The 18,909-nt window shown below is 34.5% G+C and overlaps 2 protein-coding genes and 1 long non-coding RNA gene across 3 annotated transcripts; 1 reads left to right on the forward strand and 2 right to left on the reverse strand.

The window, feature by feature from the left end:
* Positions 1 to 1,347: 1,347 nt before the first annotated feature.
* On the reverse strand, positions 1,348 to 13,855 carry Fam196a_1 (uncharacterized). The gene is made up of 7 exons (XM_011195547.3): positions 13,587 to 13,855; positions 13,094 to 13,532; positions 8,667 to 10,287; positions 5,919 to 7,546; positions 3,040 to 3,238; positions 2,771 to 2,967; positions 1,348 to 2,706 (listed from the first exon to the last, which is right to left on the reverse strand). The coding sequence occupies exons 1-7, from the start codon at positions 13,638 to 13,640 to the stop codon at positions 2,150 to 2,152; spliced, it is 4,695 nt and encodes a 1,564-aa protein (XP_011193849.1). The 5' UTR covers positions 13,641 to 13,855; the 3' UTR covers positions 1,348 to 2,149.
* Positions 13,856 to 16,290: 2,435 nt separating this feature from the next.
* Positions 16,291 to 17,066, forward strand: LOC114804910 (uncharacterized). The gene is made up of 3 exons (XR_003753028.2): positions 16,291 to 16,432; positions 16,550 to 16,802; positions 16,879 to 17,066. It is a non-coding gene; the product is annotated as an uncharacterized LOC114804910 (long non-coding RNA).
* Positions 16,393 to 18,442, reverse strand: LOC105219425 (RNA-splicing ligase RtcB homolog). Its single transcript, XM_011195548.3, has 5 exons — positions 18,022 to 18,442; positions 17,916 to 17,967; positions 17,053 to 17,847; positions 16,822 to 16,986; positions 16,393 to 16,760 (listed from the first exon to the last, which is right to left on the reverse strand). Exons 1-5 carry the CDS (start codon positions 18,300 to 18,302, stop codon positions 16,533 to 16,535), a joined length of 1,521 nt encoding a protein of 506 aa, XP_011193850.2. The 5' UTR covers positions 18,303 to 18,442; the 3' UTR covers positions 16,393 to 16,532.
* Positions 18,443 to 18,909: the final 467 nt, after the last annotated feature.

Genomic DNA, 18,909 nt, shown 5'->3' on the forward strand with positions numbered 1-18,909 from the left:
AGGCCCTTTGAGCTCTTCAGCTGATAGGAATAATAATTTTTGTTTTTATCTGACAAAAACTTTACAACATCCATAAAACTTTTCTCAGTGTAAGTCTGTATTTTCGTTTCATCTATGTTGCCTTTTTTTAAAGGCACTATGTGAAAGTTTTTTGTACCTATAATTTCGCTTAATTTCGCAACAAGAGTATTTGAGCTACGCTCGCGCAAATATATTGGGGGCGGTTTGGCATAAGCGACTGTGGTGGTACCCTTCGCATTATAATCAGAATCATTGCTTAGTAAGGCAAATCTGTTGCCATTTAAAATTTCAGGCTTATTCTTGGTTGGCGTGCCGCCTTGAAACTTTTTAGGATTGACCGCTGACCTCACAGGACTTAATTTCCTTTTAATATTGACGTAGCGGTCAATGCCAATCTGTACAGATGGACTCTTTTTGATTTGTACATTCTCACCTTGCGTTATGCTTTTATTCGCTTTTTGCTCGCTTGCAGGTACCTGCTTCGGTGCGTTCATGTTTGTTGCTGGCCGTTGTTGACTGTCATTCTCTGCTGCTTTTGTTGTTTCTAAGCTCTGCTTCGGGTGCTGCTCAGTTGATCGCTGTGATGACTCATCCTTCTCGCCTTTGCCTTGTTTGTTGGTAGGAGCTGGTTTAGCAGGCTCGACAAAGCTAAAGTAGGCATTTAGAGAATGCCTACGGCCTTGTTGGTGAGGCTGCGCAGCGCTCATGTTATTGTTTATTTTGCTCACTTATAGTTTGTTATTTATTATTTGTTTATTGTTTGCACACTTTTATTTTTGTGTTTTTTTTTTGTTTTGCTTGACACTTTCGGCGTTATTGGCTAAAGCTTAGCTTAATGCACTTTATAAATTGTTTTGTATATTGTGTATTTTCTTTTTGCTTTAGATAATTATCACGGAGCGCATCAAAAACACGTCCGTATAGGTTGAAAGCTCTTCCAATGAGAGGGACCTGGCTTCGCTTGGTATAACCAATTGGCGCCAAACTGCCAGAAGGAGGGATACGTGGCGCGCTGTTGTGGACTCGGCTATAACCGCGTAAGCGGTGTCTACGCCAGTCAAGAAGAACAATCGAGATGTATGATGTCTACAGCAAGAGTTTTTTTACACAATATGGGAGATGAGGTGCCAACGACTGATTTTTCGGAATTTTTAAATAAAAATTTCACCAAATACTATTTAAATATATATCTTTGATATGCTAAATTATTTATATGAAATATATAATTGCAAATATTTAAAAACAAACTTCAGGCTCTGAAATCCACCTAATCCCTTTAAGCCATTTGTCGAATGATTGGAATTCTTATATGGGAAAGACAATAAGTTTTAGCGATTAACTAGTACAAATTCTGCACATAGTAAATAATTCAATATTTTCTTTATTTTACCGTAATCGAAACATCACAATAAGCCTGTGCACTAAGCTGCGCTTTAGTATATTTTCACAGATATGTTTGTATGTACACCCATGAAATAATGAGTTTAAATTAATAATGAGGAAACTTAATTTTTACTTCAGAAATGAATTCAAATTTCGAATTTAAGTTCATAATTTTATTTAGTTTCCGTCAATCAATAACCAAATTTCTACATCTTGACATTTCGAGAATGATTAAATGTTACAAGTATTATAAATTCATTGAATATATTAATAAATAAAATATAATTGCTAAATTTATGTACATAGGTAAGAAAAAGGTTTGAACCAAAATATAAGAGGGAAGGACCTCAGCATTTTTAAGTATCTTTACTTTGTTAAGAAACTTTTGATAATTAGTAAAAAATATTGTATTAAATACTAAAACATTTTAATTAATTGCGCAAATTTTTCCACATTTTATGATTTTCTGTAACATTTAATTCACTTATAAAAACAGCTTTGCTGCAAAGATGCAATACGCACATATGCTTAACTTGTGTGAACTATATACATGACTTGTATACGGAATTCATGCTATTCTAAAAAAATTTAAGGGGTTCCGGAAAGATATGACTTCTTTTGAATCACTAGAAACGAATTTTAATAGCTTTTAAGGCTAAGGGTTAACTATAAAAACAAATCAAAATATTCAGCTTACTGCAACTTAAAAAAGGTTTCCGAAACTTTACATATGTATATCACCACTTTACTCTTCGTTATTACACTTTGCTTCTATAACAGCTGGATTCGCTGCCAATTTTATTACATGACTTGAAAACGAGTCTACTGTAAGGCTTTTGGATGTCAATTCAATAATTTGCGATCTTCCCCTCGCATAGAAACGTCTGGTATATTGAGGGGGTACTCTGGTTATCGTAGTGGCATCAGAACTATTTATCCAAATCTCTTCGTCATTTTTCGCAGTTATTACAATATAATCGCCGGTGTTTATTGCATTTTCTAATGTGTCAAAAGCTATGTTAGGCGTTTTTAGGCGTCTCAGTACGCGATGTGACGGTGTTGAGTGCGAGACACTGCAAGCCATAAGTATAATTTCGGTTGCATCATATTCCTTCTCGTTGTTACATTTTTTATATTGAAATAACAATAGCACACTGTTTTGACCGATTTCCAAACTCGGATAATATATAGAACCTAAGTTATGACCCAATTTCATATTAAAGTCATAGTTCATTAGCACATCCCCACTACGATGATCCCATATGGTTAGTTGTGTATCACCGAAGCCGAGTAGTTTATCATCTATGTGTATCAAAACATTAAAATAAAGTTCGTGGTAGGGGAATAAAAATAAAAAAAACCATACCCGTGGAACATTCTAGATAACGCACACAATGTCTAATATGCTTGAAATCACGTATGCTCGCCAATGTATCTAGATTTGGTGTTAATGAATATTTGCAGAGACCCGAACGTGGTTTGCCCAATATATTTTGTTGTGGCCAAGCCATTACAAAGTAACGTGAATCCGTTATTGTGGTATACACGACATCAGCTGGCAAACTGAAATAAAATGAAAATAGTTGAAATTAGAAACTTCAAATACTGCACGTATGTATATAACCAATTTCTTACCCCTGTACGGCATCGAGTTGAATTGAGTGCATTTTAGCCACCATATCTTCATCATTGAAAAAATATATATTAATGTACATTGAGAGGAGATTGCAATCACGTCTCTCATGCGGTATCTCTCTGCAACGCATTTCAACGTAAATGGGTATAGAGTTGTGTATGCAAATTCGATTTGCATATGATGTCGAAATCTCCATATCTATATGAATAATAAGAACAAAGTAACCTTAGCATGTATCATAACCGTGTGTGTACATATGTATTGAGTATATATTATATAAAAAGTAGAGAGATATTTTATAATACAAAGTGACCAGTTGTTATTTACTGCACTACACTACGTGGGTGGTCCGATAATAATTTAGTCTACTAAAACAAATTTTGCAAAAATTACGATTAATTTCTCAACGTATCGTTCGTATCCTATTTCAATTTGTGACGGCCTGCCCGATATATTAGCATGATATACTAACGAAGGTGGCTGTATGGTGATTGTACTCACCATATCCAAGCGCTCTTTAATTTCAATGAACGATTCCAAAAACAGTAATCGAAACAGCGACTGATATAACCTTCATATCAATTGTCAAAAACCCACGGACATAGAAAATGTTTACACTTTAATGAAACATTAACGGGCATCCGATATGTAAATTATAAACGAAAACCCCATATTTGAGTGTAATGATATTTCAGCGATAAGGCGATAAAAAAATTATACAAAGGAGTATCGCTGTCACATCTGTGGCACTAAAACCTTTTGCCGTAACTGTCAAATTTGTGTCTGATTACGAATATAGATAGAAAATTTGTGGTTATATATAGTGTAGATGTATTTTATTACACTCGCGCAACATGTCGCACAGAGTATAATACTTTTGTTCACTTAATTGTAATGTCTAAAACGACTATCGACACTACTATTCTAAATAGGAAAGATTTGTATGTATGTTTGTAATGAATAAACTCAAAAACTACTGTGCTGATTTCAAAATTCTTTCACCATTGGAAAGCTGCATTCACCCCGAGTAGAGGGTATCTAAAACACAGAACAAAATATTAGAAATATACAAGCTCGCAAGCTCGAGCTCTGAGCGTTCCCAACGCCTTCATAATCAGAGAGAAAGACAACGGAAACCAAAGACTAGAGATCGTAATCAAGCTCATTGCAAATGAAATATAATTTCATGTTCGAATTTTATTAATTTTACTTCTTTAAAATGAACCCACGCAAGAAACGGAAAAGTGCATACATATGGGAGAGTGCGTATAAGGGTGTAAAAACTTATTGAAATGTTTATTTAAACCACAATTCCTATTCGTCATGACGGAACACTTAAAGGGTGAGTTTTGTGGCCTTTCTAAGTACTTCGTTATAAATGTTTTATTTCCACATTTGGAGCTACACTGTAGCTCTTTTAAATTAGAGCATGCAGCAAAAGACATCTCAACAAAGGCCCTAGAAAAAGGCCAGCTAACGATTGAACGTTGTACTGGATGGGATTCGTCCGGGATAAGGACGGCTAAGGATACCGGATGGTATCATGCCAGCAGCTACACCGGCCTCTGAGTCTGTCTTTTAGCTGGTTGGTATCCAAGGCGAGACTTGGAGGCAGGTCAGAGTGACTTTCGTACCCAAGGCTGGAAAGAGCTCACATGTCGCGACCAATAACTAGACCTATCAGTCTTTCCTCTTTTCTATTGAAAATGCTGGAGAGGCTGAAAACTCACAATCTAATGCGCAACACGCTTACTGTAAAGGCAGGTCAGTTGACGTATTGCCGGAATCGGTAGTCAGTGCCCTGAATATACCACACGGGTGCGCCGGGATGTAAACAGGGTTGCCCCCAGGGAGAAGTTTTCTCACCTGTCCTCTTGATCATGGTCGTAGACCACCTTCTGGGAAAGAGTGAGAAATTCGGATGCCGGGCGATCGCATATGCAGACGACTTGGTTGAATGTAAATTTCGGGAAACCGGATATGAAATGACTCAAAGATATCTTAGTATCGTAATGAGTTGGGCTTTCTGTAAAGCTAGAGCTAGTTCTTTTTACTAGGAGATAGAAAAGACCGGAAGTACCTCTGCCATCGATGGGAGAAGCTTCAATCCAAGGCTGTTGGATCCACACCATGTCGCCAAGCATAGACCTGGGTGGCTTTTCCCCGCTCTTATACCTTCAAGAGAGGTTTGGATGGGTAGGAGTCGCTGGAGGATAGGCGCGGTGAGCTTCTTCCAGGATGGGTCGAAGTTAGGGGAAGACGGGGAAGGTTGAAAGAGAAATTTATTGTTGGGAACTTCAGGCTTCCTGACAATTGTAGCGTGTTTGTAGCGTAAGTGGCTGCCATAAAGTTTGCAGCAAATTTAATGATGCGAAGCGCAGCTTTCTTCGGAGAGGTGACGATCCACTCTGATAGTAGAGTGGCGATACAAGCCTTGAGTTCTCTTTGCGCTCCAGGCTTGTGAAGGAATGCCAGTCCTCATTATCAGTTGCATCGGATTACTTCGCAATCAGACTAGTTTGAATGCCTGGCCATTGGCTATGCTGTTGAGCTTGCTAGGCTAGACACGACGGTCTCACTTATAGTGGAATATAATCTTGTAATTTGCGTCTGGATGAATAGGTTTCATCTAAACTAAGCAAGCGCTGGAAAGTAAATCGCAAGAGGTCAAAAAACACTTCGCTCTCAGTAAGTTCCCTAGTCATAGGAGTTCTAACTGGTCACTGCCCCATGGGGATTCATGCGGACAAAATAAAAATGTAACCGGACGCTAGCTGCAGAAGCTGCTTGGAAGAGGATGAGGGAGAATCTTGTAAATATTCTTTACATTCATTTGTTGTTAATTTCTATCTAGAATAATTAATAATAAAAAACTCACCGGTATAAATGCGACGACACTCCCCTAGAGGCAGCCATTGAGGGGAGGCATCTTTCGCAGGTGAAAAATACGGTGGTTGATACATGTCTCCATTACTTAATCGATGGGAATATTTTTCGCAATTCTGTGATCCAGCTAAGACGTTAATGAGTTTAAAAGACTTCCAAAAGCTTACGGTCCTTTCTTGAACCACAATAAGCACATCCATTTCATAGTATATATAATCGATTGGACCATTTACAGTTTTCACAGGATTTTTTAATTGCTGGCTGGGTGCACTAAGAAAATGAATACCTAAGGGCACTACACATTGGGTACTACTATCTTTGGTTTTAATAGCATAGGTAGTATCATTTTGAACCGATTTAAGCTCGTGAGATATTTGATTAGGACTATCGATTTTATTTAATTTAAGTAACGTCGCCTCGTCATAACTGTTGGTTGTTGATGAAACAACAACTGTTTCATTATCAAGGCTGCATATTTGGGGATTTATATTTGTGCTATCCATTCTGCTAGTAGCCAAGTCTACTGTTGAAAGCATAGCAAGCGACTTTGATTTCCGTCGTCGTCGTCCTGTTGATGTAGTTTGGTCCTTTTGTATAGGAGACGAAAGCGCAGTATTTGGTGTGCCTCTGTGTGTTAATTTACCTTTATGAAGTCGTTTGTAGTTTTTTTTGTAATTTTGATTTTTTACTTTTCTCAATTTGAGACTCTTTGTTTCAGATATATCGTTCCTGAATTTTGAAGTTACACTGCAATGCTCAGGTTTTTCAGTACTGACACTTGGTTTTGCTGCCTTTGGAGTTTTGTTTGCTGCTGTTTTTATTCTTTTTACCAACAAAATTTTACGGCTTCGAAGCTGGCGATGATTTTTTATTTTATGCCAAGGTGTGGCGACGGCCAATAACTTTCGTAAGCGGTCCTTTTTCTTTTGCTTTGAAAGTAATAACGATTCTGGTTTCTGAGTCTCCGTTAATTTAATAACATTTGTTTCGATATTATTAACGCTTTTTTCAATGCTTACACTTTTTGTGTGATTCGAAAGTTGAGTATTTACCAAATTTTTTTCAGCAGAAGAAGTTTCTACTCCCACGTCCACCATACGATTGTTTTCCTGTTGGAAACACTGCCGCGGTTCGGGGTTATGTAAAGTATCTACAATATAAATACTAGGCTTCCTTTTCCGCGAGGCTTCTAAATACTTTTTGAACTTATGATGTAACTGCCTTTTAATACAATTTTGATGTTCTACGGTATTTGAATTCAAGGTATGCTTAAAGGATGAGCTTACACTGTTTGGCGTTGGTGACGGTCTGTACTCAGTGTCTAGTATACTGTTGTTTCTTTGTGATTCATTTGCTGTGGGGGGATTGCTGTTCATCTCATAGTCATAAAGAACGTCACTAACCGACGACCGCGGACATGTTGATGTGCCATTTGAATTTGTCGCATTCTGTTGTTTTAAATGGCGTAGTAGCGTTTTGCGTTTGGGCACGGTATCCACTTCTATGGATTCCTTATGAGCTTCGCAGTATTCATTGCAATCGATTTGCACTTCATGTACCTTCTCTTCTGCTATGTTATAAGAGCTTTTCTGATTCGCCGGAGGATGAGACTCCTTATCACTGAAAATAGAAATAAAGTAAATCAGGAGTGTTGTAAAATCCAAGACAGATTTGCTGAATGTCAGAATGGCAAACAAATTCTGATTTTCAGTGGTGTTACAGAATCTGATTGAATTTTCTGCTTTTCGAATATAAGCAAAACCAATATTCGAATCAGCGGTGCCATGGGGTAAAATTAACAAAACAGTTTTTTTGAAACTGTATAAATTTTAATCAAATAATTACTTAAAAATATTTATTTTAAAATTAGAAATTATTTCAGCTTTTTTTTTAGGGACAATACTTTCAGTGTCTTTCAAAGACAAATTTTAGGGTAATTCGTTTTCAAAAGCGGTATTTATATTTGTGTAAAAATGTACAATTTTAAGTGTATTATTTAACTTTTATGTAAAAAGTTAGATATTTCCATGATCTAATCTAATTTATCTATTTAGTGAACTCCTTAGAATATTTTGATGTTTTTGCATTAATAGCAATACTTATGTTAGTTAGCGTTTGTATCTTCTCTTTTAATACTAATTATATTTTTATTATTTATTGAGTGGCTGAACTGCGATAATTGAGACCCTGGATTTGATCCGGATTATCAGGATTCTACTCAACTTTATTTATTATAAATACGTTTATTTGTTTGGGTCATTGACTTACTTTTATGAGGGAAATAGTAATTCTTGTTTATTATCACATTTTCACAGCATGAAATCACATAGCACAAATTGTTTATAAAACATAAGCACGTCAGTGTGTCTACCAATGCTGGTTCATATTTTGTTTCAATAAAGTATTATGGTAATTTTATCTATACCGAGAACACCAATAATAAAGGAAATAAGTTACGATTGTTCCTCATGGAATTGCGTATTATTTTATATGTCATATTTCTAATATTCATCTGTAGATATAAAAACAAGTTGGAAACTAGTTTTTGCGTTTAGTTAAAATGCATCCAGTTTGTTGGCTTAGTGTATTGTACAGTTAAGTTAGTCTCCATGTCTTATTGATCATGCTATTTAATATTGAGAAAAGGTTATTAATTAATTTATTTTGTTGAATTAGTTTTTTAACGAAATAAGACCACTAAATATGTATTTTGTTATAGCAACAACCACACTACACTTACCATAAATTTGCTGCGATCTCGGTGAGATTTGCAATTGATTCCTTTTTGTCAACCACTTGGCCTGCATTTAATCTTTCGCCCACTGTTATTTGTATATACTCATCGCCCAATGCAATGTCTTTTGGATTTATGATTTTTTGGTTATTTTCATTTTTCTCCTGTTGCTTCAAGCGGCGTACACGCAAAGAGCGTCTTGTTAAATTACACTTGGCCAATTCAGCCACAGCATTTGCTACTGCATTGGCCGTAGACATGCCGGTCAATCCCAAGTAATTGCAAAACTCTTGTTGTTGATGGCATGTGCTGGCGGATAGAAGTGTTTTCGAAGCGGGGGAAAGTGTAGAGTAGGACCGATCCGCTTCATGTGGCGAAGGGGCCATTACTTGTGTTTGTAAATCACTGTCATAGGTTTGGTGAAGTGGACAATCTATGTTTTTCTCTGTGTTATTATGATTAAAGCTATTTGTATCCTTTGACATTAACAAAGATACGTTTAAGGCAGTTGGATTTGGCGTCAATAACTGGGTGTTGGTGTTGGTGGGCAGCGGCAGACATTTTTGTGGCAATGTAGGCGTTTTAAACAATTGACTTCTTCGCTCGTACAGTTGTTGACTTTTATTTTGTATTGCAAAATCCAAACGCATTTGAATAAGACCACGAGAATTTGTTTCACTCTTTCCACTGAGTTTATCAATTTCTCTATTCAGGCGGTGTAACTTAAAAACCGATTTCTCATCAGCAGATGGCCGAGATCGACGCGTTACCATCGATGGATATCCGCCAATTATTATTTGTGAAGGGCGACGCATGGCTTCATTAGTTTCTAAAATATTACATGAAGACTTTCCATTCAGAACTTGATTACAATGTTCAGAACTTCTAGGTCGTAGTTTTGATGGTACGATGTTGGATTTTTGTTGGGAAGAGAGGCTGAAAAGTAAATCATTTTCAGAAGACGATGTAAATGTGGGTGTGGCATTTCTTCCTCTTAACAAATTTTGTTGTTGACGTTTTTTAGAATCAAATTCCAGAGCTGCTCGTATACGACGTTGTGCCGATGATGTCACAACACCAGAAGATTTCGTTTTATCTGGTTTTTCTTTGAAAGTAGTTGCAGAATTCATCCTAGGAAGAATTTCATTTCGAAATACTTTAAAATCATAATGTTCGCTGTTGAATGCCCCATTCATATTTTTCTGGCCTTCTATTACTCTTTGTTGCAATTCCTCATGTTCTCTGAAAAGAGCATCGAAACTATCCACATCTTCCACCTCACTGAAATCTATATCACATTTCCAAGCGTTAATCTTTTCATCCAAAGACATTTGGGGCTTTTGCGTTGTCAATAAAGCAAGATTACGTTCAAAAATGTCCCCGGACAATGTGTTCTTTTGAAGAGCACTCCGATTTCGTGGATTTGAAGGAGAACTAACGGGAAAATCGCTGGTGGTTTCAGTAGAATATTTGTTTTTATTGCTGTTATTATTCACAGTTTGTTGATTTAAACGTAAACGCAACTGATACTTGGAATTAATTTGCTGCCTCCTATTCGCCTCTGAACTAGTAGTCGATTTTGAGCAGATTTCAACAATTTGATCCACAGGGTTTTGTGCAATTTCATCTAAAAGAAATATAAAATGTTCAATTAACATTGGAATTATAGTAACAAAACTTTATTTCGATTACGTGATAAATGGATAATATTTTATAAAGTTAAAATTTGTGTGAGCATAAGCTGGCTTGTGTTTTGTGGTTTTTTAATAGGTTAATCATAGTTAAAAATAAAATTTTTGGACTGTGATAACTACATATATAGAACACGTTGTATTTAAATAGATAAAAACTCTCAAAAATTAGCAAAATTAATATAGTTGGTATTATCCTATCCACAGTACAGTATACTCTCGAAGAGTAAATTCTCAGAAAGTAAATAATCGCGGAAAAGTTAATCACCTTTAAGATTACACATGCACCTCGAAAAAGTAAATTTTTTAATTTACTTTTCAGAGAGTGTGATAAAAAATTCGAAACGAAGCAAGCAGAGTTTTTTACGATGTTGCAAAAACACTTACTCTCTTGTTTATCCCGTCTTTTTAGTAAATAAACTCTCCTACTTGATCCACTGGTTTAAAAATGAAAACGATGCAAATCAGGTGTCAGACTTTTTGAATTGTCGTACAAAAATGGTCAGAAAATATATTGCAAAAGAAAAAAAAACAAAAGAATATTCAAGATTTTTTCTCTTCATAGTAAATACATATGTATGTATGTAAATGTAAATATGATTTTCATGTAAATCCATATGTTTTATTGAAGCAAATAAATGAATGCATTTTTTAAGTTTAAAAATGCATTTAATATTATAAAAACAGATAATTTATGTATATATTTGGAAAAGTAAATTATTCGAAAAAGTAAATTATCCAAAATACCAATCGATTTACTTTTCGAGAGTATACTGTATTAAAAATTTGTGGACTATGATGTCCAAGGGAAAGAGATCAGAATAAAATATATACAGAGGTAGTCAAAATTATTTACACATCGAACGTTTTTTTACAAGTTTGACAGAAAAAGTTGTTGTAGCAGGGTAACAAAATGCTAACAAAATGTTGTAAACCTTGATCCACTCCCGAGCGAATGAAGTCGGTTTGGCAAGAATAGCTGGAAAAATGGCGGAGAAATAAGCAAATGAACTGAAGACTCGCAGTAGTCAAAAGTATTTACACATGGCGATTTAGCTTTTATCCTTGCATTTGGTTTGAGCAATAGCAGTAATTGGATTCTATTGCATTCATAACAAACTAACGCAGCCTTAAAATATAAAAAAAATGGTAAATAACATGCAGAAAACAAAGGAATTATCGATTATAACTAGATCGGAGACTGTTACTAAGTTTAAGGCTTCGGAGTTAGTAAAAATTTATAGAATTTAAAGGAATACTGTTTATGTTATTAAAAAGAAGGAGACGAACAATTGCAAGGATACTTTAAAGAGAACTGGACATCTGACATCTGTCATCTGTGATAACTCAAAGATAATGTAGAAGAATAGTAGGAACTGTCATATAAAATCCCACAATTAGTCCTCTTAATATTGCAGCACCATCGAATCAGCATATTGCATGAACGGTTAATGTTGCTCCACTGCTTAGGACATTAAAAAAAGTTAACGGAAATGACTGCGTTGTGCATAAAGTGGTCAAGATTTCCGAAACCTATTCGATTCCGAAAAATCTATATGCCTCTCCTTTGCCTTAAAGGATTTCATATAGGATCGTTACCAACAAAACTTTTAAGCGAAGCAAATCAAGTTGACCTCCGTAGAGCCTCGACCTGAAATTTATTGAAAATATTTGGACATTTGTTAAATATCAGTGGACAATTGATATAATAACCAAAAACCTCGAAATTACGGACATTTGGTCTAAATTAACAGTTAACTTAGCGCACAATTGTGTTGAATCAATTCGGACCATAAAGCAGGCTGTTATTGATGCCAAAGGCGGTGTAACCAATTATGAATTTATCGCCTTAGAATAGTAACTTAGACTAAACGTTAAAATTAAAAAATTATTTCATTAAACAGGATAATAGAGTTCAAGTGGTGTGTAAATACTTTTGACGCAAAATAAAATGTGTGTAAATACTTTTGACTACTGCCAGTCTTCAGTTCATTTGCTTATATCCGCCAAATTTCTAGCTATCCTAGCCAAACCGACTTCATTCGCTCAGGAATAGCTCAAGGTTTACAACAACATAGGATTTTGTTAGCGAAAGCTATTTGTGTGAAACTTGTAAAAACCCGTCCGATGTGTAAATATTTTTATGGATATGAATGCCCAATATTGTATTTACAAATTTACATACAATTGGGGTAAACACACTTTTATGTAAAAATGTGTGTCTAATTTTTGCCTATTAAATTTAATATAAAAATTGTATGTGGAGAAAATAAGGCAAGTAAGAAAAGATCATCATATCAAAAATTAACTTCGAATTAATCTATTCCACTATTTGGTTTTTAAAATAAACTAATTTGTTGTTGTACAAAATGCATTGTTTTCAAACCCCTTTCATTATCAGTGCTGTGTGTAGTTTATTTACTAGTTATTTTACTTTCGTCAGCGTCAGCTTTGGAAGAAAATTGTTTGGTGCACAGGCACAAAACTCTAGTATCATGGATTCAGCATCCAGTCAAAGTCTGGCAAACAGCAAAAGCATTAAAGCCAAATATCTTTGATATATTGGAAAGAGTAAGCCGGTGGTAATATATACATATTTATAATTAAATAACGTGTATTCCCTGGCCGGAGGAATAGTATTGGACTATAATTGAATTATACAAACACAGCTCTTCACGCCATTTTTAAACTTTAGTAATTAACTTTTAATAAGAAAAATGTTTGTATCAAGTATATATTTACCCAATTTTTTTACATTCATTATATTGCTATGTTTAACGGCAGCAGGATTTAGTCCAGTATCTAATTCAATCGATTCACTACCATAAATGGATTTCAGCGAAGATTGTTCTCTTTGTTGATAACCGCATTCCGTCATGTTCAAACACCTCAGCTCAATTGTTCCCTTTTTCACCGAAATATTTGGCAAACTTTTCTTTAACTCGTCTTGTTTTTTGGAACAGTCTTTACTTGAGTTTTGTTGTGATCCAAATCCAGCCAATTCACTATCTGTATCACTTATTTCAAAATGCTTTATGTCTCCATCACCACTTATAACACAAATGTTTATACTATCCTGGGATTTCCTTTCCCGAAACAAAGGCGCAATTTGTTGTAAATTTTTTGAACTATAATTTTCTGGTTGCAATTCTTTGGAATTTTTGTATTCTGCAGCATACCCCTAAGATATCGACCTTATTTAAAAAGGGATAAGTTCCTAGATAAATTTTCTCACCTTAAAGCGATGAACGGAACTTTGGATTTCTGAAATGCCGTTTCTTTCTTGCATATCTAACTTGTTCACTAAACAATTTTATATTACAACCACTTTTGTTATTCTACATATGACGGTAATTATAGTTTTTCTATAATTATCATTGTTTAATGCACTAACTTCACTAAGTTTGCAATTTTTTATTTTTTTTTTTTCACTTCTTATCACGCAAGAAATTTATAGCAGCAAAAGAATATGCCATTGAGAAAAAAACTGACATTTTGCTTTAGCCACACTTTCTAGCATATTTAAGTACAGAGTTGTTTAAATATCGTACGGAACGAACACAAATAGAACTACAGAAGGAAATAGGGAATTATTTTTGTTGTTTGGATGTGGGTAATCCAAATTTATTAGCTGTGATTGATGTGTTAATTAAATTTATTATACATATTTTTAAAAATTGAATTATTTAAGAAAGGAAAGTAATATTAAATCCACAATCTAATGACTACACTCTTTTTATTTATTTATACGTTTTGGTATAATTATGTACTTTTAGTTATAGATTTTTCGAAAGGTTTATTAAAATATGTTGAAATAACTGTACTATAACTTAAAAATTATGTACTTCTCATATTTTTCGATAATGAGTTAACGCATTTTAAGTTTTCTACAAAACGTTATATGCGGGAGTGCGTGGTTATTATATAATTTTATCCAGATTCACGGTGTACGGTGGGATACTGAAGGGAAATTTGTATATTCAGTGCGGTTTTTATAGCTTCAGTGGGTTGCGAGATATATAAAAAGAAAGCCTAATTTTTTTACTTAGCCTATATGCAATACCAACCCTTCTATGGTGCTAAGTAACAAATGTACAGTTTCATTTTTAAGCTGAAACTACATAGCAAATGCGAATGCGAAAGCGAAAAAATGAGCTTGACTGCGTATATATCGAGCAACACCATAAATGCGCTTTTGAATGCGTTGACAGCTGTGTACAAGGTAATACACATAAACACTTTTTATTTGTGAGTTTGAAAACGACCTAAATAATATGGACGGCGATTTTAAATTTTTATTGATTTTTATAAGCAGTGTATATAGAAAACCTCGAATTAAGCAAAGGAAGGAAAATTTAAACTGCCTGCCTTGTTAAATTTTTAAAAATTACTTTATATATTTGATAAATATATTATTAATAAATTAATAAATATTATATTTCACAAAATACTTATAATGTATCGAAGAAAACGAGCTTAAACAATACGAGCTTAAAAACATACAAGATTGTAAGTAACATAATGTTGGTTGCTATTCTTAAGAATGTGAAGGTTGCTGTGTTAGCGCATGAAAGTTGAAAATTTTCAACTTCTGTGCGTCTTCGAATCCGAGTTCGAAATTCGGAGCGTTGGTTGCGAAACGTTCGCATTCGCATTCGCGAGCTATGTTTTCAACTCGCATCGCCTTCCTGAGTATTTTGATTTATATTATCTGATACATATCTAGGGATGGCAAAAAAATTTTTTTAATCGATTAAATAATCAAATGATTAATTGCAAGATATAAAAAAATAATTGCAATTAATTGCAATTAATGTAAAATGTTTGCAACTTTGCGTTAAAATAAAACCAATAAAATATAGGAGACTATATTCTTATTTCAGACATTCAAATTGTGTTCGTATATACACAAAAAGAAAAACGGAAATAAAATTAAAAAATCGTATTAAAACTTCATTTGTCTTAGCATGAAGGAATATATATTCATTGAAGTCAAGCAAATTTAGAAGTCTGTTCAACCAAGTTTGAAGAAAAAGCAATTTCCATAAACGTATTGTTGTCAAACGATTGCGTATTTCGGTCGCAGTTGCACCCGCTTTTGAGAAAAGCCGCTCAGCTGGTACTGAGGTACCAAGTAGATGACAATACTTTTTTGAAAGTCCGTACAGTTTGGGTAAACGGTTTTCATTTCTTCCCAAGCCTAAATAGTGTTTCGACTTAGTTCTAATACCTGACAATTCAAATAAAAGCTCAATTCATCTTGTGGAGATGTAAAATCGTTGTCCTTCCTTTTTCTTTTGTGCACTAGAGTGCACAAAATGGTGTCAGTGTCATCATCACATAGGGAAACATTGTCTTTACTCCGAGATTGCAGAGTCTAATTTGTACACATATATTTATATATAACTAGAAGAAATTTAAAAAGTAATACCGATTGCTCCAACTCACCACCAATTTCCAGGCTACAGTTGCATGCTTTAATTTTAAATGCTGCAACATGTTAGATATGTTATTAGAAAATTTTAAATTTTTGCAGCAAAGTTGACATTTAACGTAGTTATTGCTTATTTTATTAAAAAAATGTCCACACTTCGCTTTTAACTGGCGCCATTGCTCTTCAAACAACTTAAAGTAAAATGCGTTTGACTTAACTGTAAATGCAGTGTTACCAGACATTCATTTGTTGATATTAAACTACGTTGACATATTAGAATTTAACTATGTTTACACCGTTTGCAATTTCGATCTCTGTAGCTAACTTAGATGAACATAAAATGTATTAAATTTCAAAATACTGTTTGCGATTATTTTGCAATTACTCGAGTAATAGTCGAGTAATTTGAAAAGGTGTTTCGATGCAATTAAATCGTAAATTGAATGAAAATAATCGATTAATTTAATCAAATGATTAATCGTTGCCATCCCTATACATATCCATCTCCAGAACAAAATTGACAACTTCTTTTCTGTGTAAAAGCTTCGTTTATATTCCTAAGAAACGAATTTCAAAAATTAATTTTCTTATTCATAAATTTCGAAACTTGAAATTGCGGACAGCGTAGCGCACTGATTTTCGATTAGGTTTTATTAATGTCAATAAATTATTAATATATATGTTATATGTATTTCCCACAGATTGAGCAACATTTTGAGAAAATTAACTTTGAACATTCACATTTTGTTATCCTTTAATTACAGCAATTGGTCGTAATTTTATACATTTTTTGCTAATTCCTGCCATGTGACATGTATCAACAACATCAGTAACATCTTTGTAAGATTCCGGCGCTTCCTCCATCACAAGTTTGGGCGATGCCACACGTATAGCAATACCCATTTCTTCTAATTTTTCAAGAACGTCTTTATAATCTAAATTTCGTCGTGACTTAGCGCGCGATAAAGCGCGCCCCTAAAAAATATCGTTCAAATCATTAAAACTTTAATAACTAATGTAAGTAATTTATACATACAGCTCCATGACATGTAGAGCCAAATGTTTCATGCATTCCTTTCTCGGTTCCTGTTAGCACGTAACTGCATGTGCCCATTGTGCCGCCAACTAAAACTGGTTGGCCTGTCAGTTGATAGTCCACCGGTATAAGAGGATGATGTGGTGGGAAAGCTCGTGTTGATCCCTATCAGTTAATATAATATTTTATATACATATATCAAATATTGCTATTATGTTTATTAAAGCAAACCTTTCTGTGCACAAGCAATTGTTTTTCTTTGCCGTCGACGATGTGATTTTCTATTTTGGCAATATTATGAGAGACATCATATATCACATGCATATCAAGATCATCCGGTGTTGTGTTGAACATTTTGGCGAATGCTTGCCGTGTGAGGAAAGTCATTGAGCTTCGATTAACCCAAGCAAAATTTGCAGCAGCTGCCATGGCTTTCAAATAATCTTGGCCTTCTTGTGAGTTTATGCGAGCACATGCTAATTGCCGATCATTTGTTTCAATTTGATCTCTCTTCATAGCCTTCTCCATTTGAACCAAAGCATCAGTAGCAACTTGATGCCCAAAACCACGACTGCCGGAATGTATCATAACGCACACTTGACCTTTTTCTTCAATTCCCATTTTGCTGGCACTCCATTTATCATAAATTTCATCAACAATTTGAATTTCCGCGTAGTGATTACCTGCTCCCAATGTTCCCAATTGTGGAAGACCGCGTTTTTTTGCACGCAAACTTACTTTCGAAGGATCTGCATTCAACATACGGCCATATTCTTCACAGTGTTCTTTGTCTTCGGCCCAAACATATCCTTCACGAAGAGACCAATCCATACCCATTTCTAGAGCCTCTTCCATGTCATGAGCATTCATTGGGATTATACCTTTAGAACCCACTCCAACAGGTATATGATCGAAAAGAGACTGCGCCAATTGTTCTTTAACAGGCTGAACATCTTTTTCGAAAAGATTTGTACGAAGTAAACGTACCCCGCAGTTGATATCAAATCCCACTCCTCCTGGGCTTACCTTCATATTTATATATAATAATATTATTAAACTTTCGTATGTAAACAATTTTTACTTTTGGATCTTACTATTGATGTGGGATCGTCCATATCAAATGCGGCCATATTGCCAATAGCAAATCTGAAATAAAGTTGAAAATGCTTAACAAAGTTTAATAACTTGAGTGGCACTTACCCATAACCAGAATGAATATCCGGGAGCCCAATAGATCGGCCAACAATGCCCGGCAAAGCTGCAACATTTGCTATTTGTTTTACTCCTGGCAAAAAACCACCAACTGCTCCGGGTCTACATGAGTTTTTAAGTTCTTCTAGCATGAGTCGTTCTAACCGGCTGTTTACATAGAAGCAGCCTTCTACTTTCATATTGGGCTGAAAGTCTTTTTTTATTCTCCAACAGCAGTCGCTTATCTTCTCGAGATATTTCAACTCTTCATTATAAGGTCTCACAACCATATTGCAAATATTTTCAGGAACAAATACGAAATAAATTATTTAAAGTTCCAATCAAAATTATTATGTTCGCATATATTTAGTGCAGAATGTGGGAATTTAAGGATAGAAGAGAACGTCAAATAGTTTACATTCTCTGACGGATAGTGTTAAAATAAAAAAACTAATAATTATACTATGTTTACATTTCGTCAAAACGGAGACTTCACTTTTTTCGTTGGAAAGTTATGAGAAATAAGTTCAAAGTAGTAGTTACTTGTGCGCCAAGATTTGAGGCCATTTTATATTAATTAGCCCAAAATAAAAAATTTTAAATAAATAAAAAAAATTGATATCACGCATAGTTTACGAGAAATTCGCACATAACGTATAAAAATTCGCACTATTACGTGCGATATATCAATTTTTTTTATTATTAAAAAGTATTTATTTTGGTCTAAATAAAAATTGTCTAAAATCTTGGCGCCCCAGTAACAAAAATCGTGCCCATAAATAATGCAATCAATAGTTTATTTATTATTATTTTTCTAATTGGCATTTGTTTGGTTGACAATAAAATTTGCGGTAAAAACTATCTGCTTCTTATCAGAATTAACTGATCTTTTATTTA

The sequence above is a fragment of the Zeugodacus cucurbitae genome, chromosome 3 (genome assembly GCF_028554725.1).
Source record: "Zeugodacus cucurbitae isolate PBARC_wt_2022May chromosome 3, idZeuCucr1.2, whole genome shotgun sequence".
NCBI classification, from domain to species: Eukaryota; Metazoa; Arthropoda; class Insecta; order Diptera; family Tephritidae; genus Zeugodacus; species Zeugodacus cucurbitae.